Source organism: Squalius cephalus, assembly GCF_949319135.1.
Source record: "Squalius cephalus genome assembly, chromosome: 11".
NCBI classification, from domain to species: domain Eukaryota; kingdom Metazoa; phylum Chordata; class Actinopteri; order Cypriniformes; family Leuciscidae; genus Squalius; species Squalius cephalus.
In genome coordinates this window covers 6,640,934-6,651,552 of record NC_137132.1, presented here as the reverse complement: position 1 = coordinate 6,651,552, position 10,619 = coordinate 6,640,934, and the positions used below count along the sequence as shown (strand labels likewise).

Genomic DNA, 10,619 nt, shown 5'->3' with positions numbered 1-10,619 from the left:
TTCACTGGTAACGAGGTACATTCAAAGTCACAACGTAGAAAAAAGTGTATGAATGTGACATGTGAATGTGACTTATTTCCTTATATGTGGAAATAATGCTGTGTCGTCAGCAAACTGAGTTAGAATTATTGGCCTATTCAACACTGTTAAACCTTCAAAACCACTATTTTTAATCAATATAGATAATAGCTCTGCAACCATTATAGATAATGGTGAGCTACCACATCCCGCACAAATCCCCCTTTTAATGGGAAATCTTGTGCAGAGCTACGGAGCTATTGATATAACATTTCAATGAAATTTATGAATCTTACTCTAAAACCAAAATGCTGCAAGGTTTTCAGAACAAAGGGATGCTCAACGACATCAAATTCTATGTAAAAAAAAAAAAAAAAAAAAAAGAAAGAAAAAAAGAAACCCACTCCATTGACCCACATCACTAATCAAGTAAATCTAAAACCAGTCTAATATTATTATGGATTGAATAACATTCTGAAATACTGATTGTGTCTCATTAATTATAGTAGAAATATCCTTTTTCAGCCTAGTGGCAATAGCCCCAGATTTTTTTTTTAATTATCGGTGTTAAGCAAAGTGATAAGACTCTTTTATCTTTATCAGCTTTGGGAATCAAATTTATCAAGCCTTGCTTCACTTTCAACTCTTTCTTTTCAAGACATTCTTTATAGGGCACGGAATAACAGATTTCTCAGGATTGGACATCCCTGGTTTAAAGGCATCGTTTCCACTGAATCCAATTCTTCAATCCTAAGATCTGAATCACATACAACTTTAAAAGAGTCTTCAATACGTGGGATATTGTTCTGGATTTTAGCACACACACACACAAAAAAAAAAAAAAAAAAAATCACAAAAAAATAAGACTCAGGAGAAATCTGAAGAATATAGTTTAGAATAGAACTGAAGCACTTGCTTCATAACAGAGCGGAGATGTGATTTACTGAATGCGGCCCCTTTAAGAAATATGACACCGCGCGCACTGAGCATGCGCAGAAGAGAAGAAACGAGATACACACACGACACGAGAGACGAGACGAGCGCTGAAACTTTCACCAGTCGAGGCTGAAAGTGACGCTGTTAACGATCCTGAATGAAGGACAAATGTGGAATATTTTCTTCGGATGTCGTATATTTCCAGTCTGCAGGTCGGAGATGTTATTGATGTTTGTGTTGCCTAAATGTACAATGTTCTTAGTGTAACGTACAGAGAATTAAACATAGTCATTCATTTTGATCAGCCACTATTCAGTCTGTACAAATTGTGTATAATTGCTGTTATCTTTGTTAGATTTGTGTTTAATTCATATATTAATTGAAGAATTTAACCTGTGACTTGTTTCATCACATACAAATGAACAACCTTCATATAGAGCCGCTTTAAATGCTACTAATATATAACCATATCAAAATGCTCTGTTTCAAAAACCAAGCCTAAAATCATATGATAATTTAATTTGAGAAGTGTAATTATTAAAGTATTTCAGTATAAATTCAGTAACCTTGAATTTGGCAGATCTGTTGTCCCTCACAACAATTCACCAAATAAGAAAGCTTCATTCAGTTCAACAGATTAGCCGTAGGCTAACGATACTACTGTACTAATGTGGAGAGAGTTTGAGTGAGCAATGTCTATCCATTCATCCAGTTAGTTTATTTTCAAGTACATTACTGGCAAGACAAATATTTGTAAATTTGTATTGTCAAAGTAATTTATGAAAGTAATAATGTTTAACTGAGCTGCTGAAAAGCATCATATCCTCCTGGGACCCAAGAATAGACTTTTGTCCACTGTAGTGGACATTATATTTTAGTGAATTTCTCTGACATCATACATGTCACATGACACAACCTGGGTGTCCTGTAAAGAGCACATTCAGGACTTTTCAGAGATACCAAATGTTTGGAGGTTTCACCATGAAAACAACTTCTCCTTGGTCTTTAAAAATGTCTGACATTAATTTAGTGATCAAATGTAGCATTCTTATGGAAATATGATAATATATTGCAATTATAATTTAAATTGGACTACTTTTCAAATTGTATTTCATAAAACAACATCTCAGGAAAATGTTAAGGGGTTTCAAATTAAAAAAAAACTTTCTGTTACAGAACAGGGCGTTGATTTCAAACGTGTCCACTGTAGAGGACACCAGGACTTAAATCATGTTTATCAGGCATTTTGTGAGACACAACAAGTGAATATGGAAATAAATTATACATCAATATTCCTAAGAAATATTAGATATTATTACTCCAATTAATGCCAATTATTACTCCAATTATTACACTTCTTTTTTCATTAAATGTTGCTCCAAGAACACATTAATGTGCAAATTAGATACAGTGTATAGATACATTGCATTGAATGGGAATATTAATTTATGGCCATTTTACCCACATATTGCATAAAGTAAAATGGTGTATCAATTCATTCCGTTATTTCTTTCATAACATAGTTGAGAATAATCTTTATACAAATTTTGGTTGAAAAAATCCTGAAACCCCAAAATGTATTGGTGATTGAAAAAAAATCCCATTGTTTTTGCCTATACATATAATTTCATGCCATTTTATTTTTTAAACAACTTAGTCCTGGTGTCACTACAGAGGACATAGCATAACGTATGAATAAAATATTATTTTGCAAAAATGTTTTTTTTTACCATTTGTTTATTGTGCTCTAAACAGTGTGATGACATGGAAAAAAACTAAATTCACAAAACTTTTTTTTTTCTGGATCTCAGGAGGATATCTCAATCAATAAACCCTGTTTTCAGCTCATTCATTATAGTAATGTCTGAGATCTTCTGTAAACTGGCACATCATTAGTGTCAGACAAACTACAGGATCATCACTTTATGTGATAATCACCTATCCGTGTGTTTTTAATGTTTTACCCCTCAGGTTAAAGTACATGACTAAAAATACAATTAAAGGCTACAGAAAACCAGAAACCACACCTGCAAACTCTCTTTCTGACACTGAAATAGACCATTCCTGTGATTAGTGCAGATCTGGGGAGTTTTTATTTTAATGTTTATCTGAAGGGAAATGACTGTCTTCATAAAAGTTTCGATGGCATCTTCTTTTTATCTTTCCTCAGTATGATGCCTAATAAAGTAGTGTTTATAAGTGCTTGTGTTCAGGAGTAACCGCTGTATTTCTGCTTTTCCACAAGCGCCACCTTCTGTCAGAGAGAGAATTTGCATTACATACATAGTAATTTATAGGCTCAAATGTGAGGTTTACCATTTTTTAATAACCCCCCCCCCCCCCCCCCCATTCAGTCTGTACATATTGTTAATTAAGTGGATGTCTGTCATCTTATGTTAGATTTCAGATTAGTTTAAATATTAATTGAATAATAGAACCTGTGCCCTGTTTCATGCTTATAATATCCTGGGTTACATAAAAACGAGCAACCTAGAGCTGTTTAGTACGCTACTAATATGTAACAATCAAAATGCTTTATATCTGAGCTAAATATATTTGAAGCACCATATGTGTTTTGCTTTCAAAGTAATCCAGTATAAGTTAAGTATCTATTCTTTGATTTTTTTCCAGATCTGGTCCTGTGGGCGTCAGTATCACACAGTGATCACAGTTCACACCTGCAGTGAAGCCCCTCCCACAACAATTCACCAATAAATACTGGGAATATTCCCATCATCCTACAAGAGAAGGACAAACTCCAGGAGTATCAGCTGAAATCTGTGTGACTGTTAAAGATGGAGTTTATTAAAGAGGAGATTGAAGACATGAGAGATCCAGAACCATCCAGAATAAAACATGAAGATACTGAGGAACAAATAGGTTGGTGTCCATGATAGACAAATGATAGAGAAATGCATCTAAATGATCATAACCCAGTTTTAATCGTATTAACAAGTGAATGACAGAATTGACCTTTGCACATCAAAGACACTTTGGTAACACTTTACAATAAGGTCTCATTTGTTAACATTAATTAATGTATGAACTAATGTAAATGTAAAAATCCAGCTGTTCATTGTTTGTTTGTTACTTAACAAATGTTAGGGGTTGGTTGATTATTATTTCACTTTTCTAACTTTAGTTAGTGTTTAATGTTGCTGTTTGAGCATAAACAACATCTGCAAAGTTACAAAGTTCAAAGCAAAGGGAGATATTTTCCTTTACAGAAATCGCTTTTTAAGGACCACAACAAACGACTGATTGGGACTACACAAGCTTCCCCCCGGGTTAGTGACATCACAAACCCTTACATTTACATAAACCCCGCCCCTAGGAACATGCAGTCCATGTTGAGAAGAGGAAGAGTTGTTGTAGTCGAGCACAATTGTGAGTCTGTTCAAGCTGTCGCATCCGTCTTTTCACATTTATTACAATACAGTCCGTAACACAAATGCAATAGCATGGCATCTTACAACAGTACCCACATGAGCGATTTATAGATTATCATGACAGAATATGCTAATTAATGACTTGAAGATAGTTAACTCCACATCAGCTGCATACATTCATCAACTAACCATTCAGAAACATCCTGTTACATTTCACATGTTGTCACTTCTTCTTAAATCTCTCCATTATTGTCCCACTCCAGTTTTTAAACATAAAAGGCAGAACAGTTTCTGACATTTCTGTGCTTGTCTGTGTGAGGAAATTGGAGCTGCTAACACACACAAGCTGTTGTAGCTCCGCCCTCTGCGCCGGGAGCAGCAGCTCATTTGCATTTAAAGGAACACACACAAAACAACGTGTTTTTGCTCACCCTCAAAAAGGGACAATTTTAACATGCTATAAAACTTATCTGTGGGATATTTTGAGGTAAAACTTCACATACACACTCTGGGGACAACAGAGACTTATTTTACATCTTGTAAAAAGTGCCATTATTCCACCCCTTTAACAAATACAACTTTTGATTTTAATAATGTATTATAGTAAATGTTGAAATTACAACAACTAAGATTAATAAATGCTGCAGAAATAATCATTGTTTGTTCATGTTAACTACATGAGTTAACTAAGGAAACCTTATTGTAAAGTGTCACTGATATACAGACAGGTGTCTTGTTTTCTGCTATGTGTTATTAATTTTCACTTTTAACCTCATTGAACTGATTCTAACTGATTAATACATTTATTTTAGTCCAGATGGAAGTGACGGAGCAAAGACAGAAACTAAATGGCTTGAAGAAACACTGTGACTTACAAACTCAAGGAACAAAAGCCAAAAAGCTGCACTCCTGCTCTCAGTGTGGAAAGAGTTTCCAGAATAAAGGAAACCTTAATAAGCACATTAAAATTCACACTGGAGAGAAACCGTATCCATGCACTCAGTGTGGAAAGAGTTTCAGAGATGCAACAGGTTTAAAAAATCATCTGCACATTCACTCCGGAGAAAAACCATTCAAGTGTGATCAGTGTGGTAAAGGTTTTAATTCGTCATCAAATCTAATACAACACCTCAAAGTTCATTCAGATGAGAAGCCTCACTTGTGTTCTTTCTGTGGAAAGAGTTTTTCACGGATGGACAGTTTTAAACTTCACCAGAAAATACATACCGGTGTGAGAGATCATGTGTGTTGTGACTGTGGGAAGAGCTTTAATGCATCCTGTGAACTGAAACGGCACCAAAGAAGTCATACTGGAGAGAAACCGTATCCATGCACTCAGTGTGGAAAGAGTTTTTCTCAAGCATCAGGTCTCAGTGTTCATCTGCTCCGTCACTCTGGAAAAAAAACTTTTAACTGTGTTCAATGTGGTAAATATTTTATTTTGTCATCAGATCTAAAAGACCACCAGAAAGTTCATTCAGATGAGAGGCCTTATGTGTGTTCTCTCTGTGGAAAGAGTTTTCCACGGCTGAAGAGTTTTAAACAACACCAGAAAACACATAATGAAGTGAGAGATCATGTGTGTTGTGAATGTGGGAAGAGATTTACTAGAGTTGATTGTCTGAAACGTCACCAACAAATTCACACTGGAGAAAAACCTTACAAGTGCTCATATTGTGACAAGAGTTTCGCTCGGTTGGGACGCCTAAAATCACACGAGCGAATTCATACTGGAGAGAAGCCGTATATCTGCACTCAGTGTGAGAAGAGTTTCAAAGATGCATCAGGTTTAAAAAAGCATATGTTTATTCACACTGGAAAAAACACTATTTAACTGTGATCAGTGAGGTAAAGATTTGAATTGGTCATCAAGTCTAAAACAACACCTTGTAGGAAACTTATAATCGAAGACCAGGAGACTTGGTTGTACCTTCAGCAGGATTCTTCATTGAGAACACAAACTGTCGGTAGCTGCAGTCATCAAGTCTAACTAAGGCAGTGTACATTCATTGTAGTTTATATACTTTTAGAGGGCAGTGCTTAGAAATGGAGACAAAGCACCAGACCTTAAAGCATGCAAATGAAGTATCCATGTTTAGGAACCCGCCATAGACTCTAGAGTGTTACCAATCCTAATCCAATCAGCATAACTATTCAAAGACTGGGACAGGGGCTCCAAGAGCCATTAAAGACAGAAGGTGAGAGTCTCAGTAATCTGACTCATTTAACTTACAATAGAGAGAACAGGACTGGCAGGAATCTCTTGCTGGAAACATTGCTTAAAGGAATAGTTCACTTTAAAATGAAAATTCTGTCATCATATACTCACCCTCATGTTGTTTCAGACCTGTATGAATTTCTTTCTTCTGCTGAACAGAAAGGAAGATATTTAGAAGAATGTCAGTAACCAGGCAGTTTCTGGGTCCCATTGACTTCCATAGTATATTTTTTTCCTACTATAGAAGTCAATGAGACCAGAAACTGTCTGGTTACTGACATTCTTCTAAATATCTTCCTTTCTGTTCAGCAGAAGAAAGAAATTCATACAGGTCTGAAACAACATGAGGGTGAGTATATGATGACAGAATTTTCATTTTAAAGTGAACTATTCCTTTAACAGCTGATATTCCATGACCATAGTTTGTTCTCTTTTCAGTCACATGTGTTCCTTTGTCTTAGTTTCCCCCCTATCATTAGTTTATATGGACACTGATTATAATCACAGCTGTGTGTCGTTAAATTCCAGTTTTGTACAAGTTCCTCCTTTTAAGTTATTTAATAAACCTTGTGCAATTTTTATAATCACACTTGTCTTCATTGGACAATTCCTGACTGCTGTAAAGGGGGTTTCTAATAGGGGTTTAACAACTTTAGAGTTTTTTTTTTAAGTCGGCATTTGTGTGATTAAAATTGAATCGACGTCGACTAGTCAGTAGCCGCGTTTCCATTACCCTTCAAATTGCGCAATTTGAAATCGCGAATTGAAAATACGCCCAATGGAAACACGTCAATTTCGCAAAAACTCCCATTTATCGCAAAAATGTTTTTACGCTCGCATGAGGTGGTTTTTCAGGCAATTCGAAAAATAAATATTTCACAAAACTGCAATGGCTAACTGTCAGCTGACGTAGATGACGCGGTATATTTGGACATAATACGAGACATTAATAAATTCATATAAGACAAAAGAGTTACAGAAATAATGGATTCTAAACCTCAAATAAATGCCACAATCAAGACCTCGAAGCAGAAATGAGGGAGAAACACCCAGAAATAGCTCATATGTGCCGCTCACAAGTATAACTAGATGTACCGCATCGCGGTACAAAATATGACCGCCGCTCAGGCCTGCACTGGCTTTCCACAAAAATAAATGACGTGGAGTAATTTGGCTGTATTGCGTGTTTATGTATATACCTAAAAAAAGTAGTAGTATGTGCATGTCTGTCTGTGTGTGTGTGTGTGTGTGTGTGTGTGTGTGTGTGTGTGTGTGTGTGTGTGTGTTTTGTGTGTGTGTGTGTGTGTGTGTGTGTGTGTGTCTGTGTGTGTGTGTGTGTGTGTGTGTCTGTGTGTGTATGTATGTGTGCGTACATGTGTGCGCGTGTGTGTTTGTGTGTGTGTGTCTGTGCATGTGGATTTGTATGTGTGTATGGGTGTGTGTCTGTGCGTGTGGATGTCAGTGTGTGTGCATGATTGCGTTTGTTTGTATTCCTGCATGTGTGTGTGTGACAGTATCATCCTAAACCAGCAACCCTTCGCTCAACAGCACCATCTACAGGCCGATGAGTGTACAGTCACTAAATGTGCACATAAATGAATTTATTTTATACCCCCCCCATGGATGAAATTCTACGAAACTTAGCAGAGGATACCCCCAGAGGATGTCAAGTTAATCATACACATGAAATATGGTGCAGTTCTGAACATCTCCACTGAAGATAGGGGCGATTAAAGCAGAATAATATTGCATTTTCATTTTTTATGGGAGGGGCGCAAATCACAAATGAGTGATTATGGGCTAGGTTGATGTGGGCCCTTAAGAGCAACATACCATAAAAATTTCTTCATCCTCGGTGCCACGGTTCAGGTAGTTATTTAGGAAAAACTGCTTTTTTTGGGGTTTGGGGGGGCCCAGCGCGGGGGGGGAGTGGCCCCCGGGGACCAAACGAAATTTTTCCGTAGAAGTCTAGTGGGGCTACATGCCCACCAAATTTCATGTTCCCCGGTGTCCCTGGTATCGTTGACGAAAAATTTACGGGGGCCCCAGCGCGGGGGGGGAAGTGGCCCCCGGGGACCAAATGAAATTTTTCCGTAAAAGTCTAGTAGACCAACATACCATAAAAATTTCTTCATCCTCGGTGCCACGGTTCAGGTAGTTATTTAGGAAAAACTGCATTTTTTGGGGTTTGGGGGGGCCCAGCGCGGGGGGGGAGTGGCCCCCGGGGACCAAACGAAATTTTTCCTTAGAAGTCTAGTGGGGCTACATGCCCACCAAATTTCATGTTCCCCGGTGCTTCGGTGTCCCTGGTATCGTTGACGAAAAATTTACGGGGGCCCCAGAGCGGCTGGGGGAGTGGCCACCGGGGACCAAACGAAATTTTTCCGTAAAAGTCTAGTAGACCAACATACCATAAAAATTTCTTCATCCTCGGTGCCACGGTTCAGGTAGTTATTTAGGAAAAACTGCATTTTTTTGGGTTTGGGGGGGCCCAGCGCGGGGGGGGAGTGGCCCCCAGGGACCAAACGAAATTTTTCCTTAGAAGTCTAGTGGGGCTACATGCCCACCAAATTTCATGTTCCCCGGTGCTTCGGTGTCCCTGGTATCGTTGACGAAAAATTTACGGGGGCCCCAGCGCGCGGGGGGGAGTGGCCCCCGGGGACCAAACGAAATTTTTCCGTAAAAGTCTAGTAGACCAACATACCATAACAATTTCTTCATCCTCGGTGCCACGGTTCAGGTAGTTATTTAGGAAAAACTGCATTTTTTTGGGTTTGGGGGGGCCCAGCGCGGGGGGGGAGTGGCCCCCGGGGACCAAACGAAATTTTTCCTTAGAAGTCTAGTGGGGCTACATGCCCACAAAATTTCATGTTCCCCGGTGCTTCGGTGTCCCTGGTATCGTTGACGAAAAATTCAGTAAGGTGACGGGAAAAAAAAAAAAAAAAACTTTGACAATCCCTATATGACCGCTTTCGCTAGCTACGCTAGCGGCGGTCATAATAAGGGTCGTTCCTTGCCATTAAAGCTTGGAAAACACACATACATCTCCTTTGATTAATAATAATGGCTAGTGCAGTGGCTGGGATATAGTACAGAAACCTACCAACACCGTTGCCATGTTTTTGGAATGATTTTACTCATCGCGAGAGGAAAAAATTAAGTTTTAGTCGCATAACATCTGTTAATGGAAACGGCGTCATTTCGCAATAGTTTTTTGTCGACATTTAGAAAAAAACGCAAAAGTTTTGCGCAAATCTGTAATGGAAACGTGCCTACTGATGACATCATTAATGAACAAATAAGCCTGAACCTCGAGCTGAGACTTGAACATGGGTTGCCTTCTGCACAGCTATGGCATATGACACAGCGCTCCTACATTACAGCTTATTTTTATCACTTCTTTTATCTTTGGGCCATTATATTTCTCACAGATTTCTGCTTAAGATAAAGTTGCACAGTAAAGATTACATTTATATGAATGCATTAGTGAGAGAACGATTGTGCGTGAATTAGTTCTACCTCTATACTACTAATAGATAAGCTGTGGGTTTTAGTTACTTAGAAGTATGCCTGAACTTTTCAGTTTTTAAGTTATTTTATTGGTAAATCACAGAACAGTGTTGACAACACATTTCTGCGTACTGAATGTTTCTTTGTGCGTGCGATCTGCGCGATCTGCGCGATCTGCGTGCGATCTGCGAGTTACTGTCTGTATGTGTGTGTTACAATGCAACAGCGCATTAGTTTAGAACGGCGAGTAACATACGTGTACAATAAGCTGTTTAAAAATGCATTCACCTGATCAATTTTGGGCATCCATCCAGATGGTATAATCCAGTGGTTCCCAATCCTGGTCCTGGGGACCCACAGCTCTGCACAGTTTGTATGTCTCCCTCATTTAACACACCTGATTCAGATCATCATCTCGTTAGGAAAGAGCTCTATGAACTGAACTGGGTGTGTCAGATAAAGGAAACATATAAAATGTGCAGAGCTGTGGGTCCCCAGGACCAGGATTGGGAACCACTGGTATAATCAAATATGTCTTGTGGAGAGCT

At 38.3% G+C, this 10,619-nt stretch overlaps 1 protein-coding gene across 1 annotated transcript; it reads left to right on the top strand.

Annotated features, from left to right (window-relative positions):
• Window positions 1–1,030: 1,030 nt before the first annotated feature.
• LOC307167390 (uncharacterized protein) lies at window positions 1,031–7,617 on the top strand. Its single transcript, XM_079886445.1, has 3 exons — window positions 1,031–1,166; window positions 3,586–3,834; window positions 5,156–7,617. The coding sequence occupies exons 2-3, from the start codon at window positions 3,750–3,752 to the stop codon at window positions 6,175–6,177; spliced, it is 1,107 nt and encodes a 368-aa protein (XP_079742571.1). The 5' UTR covers window positions 1,031–1,166; window positions 3,586–3,749; the 3' UTR covers window positions 6,178–7,617.
• The last annotated feature ends 3,002 nt before the right edge of the window (window positions 7,618–10,619 follow it).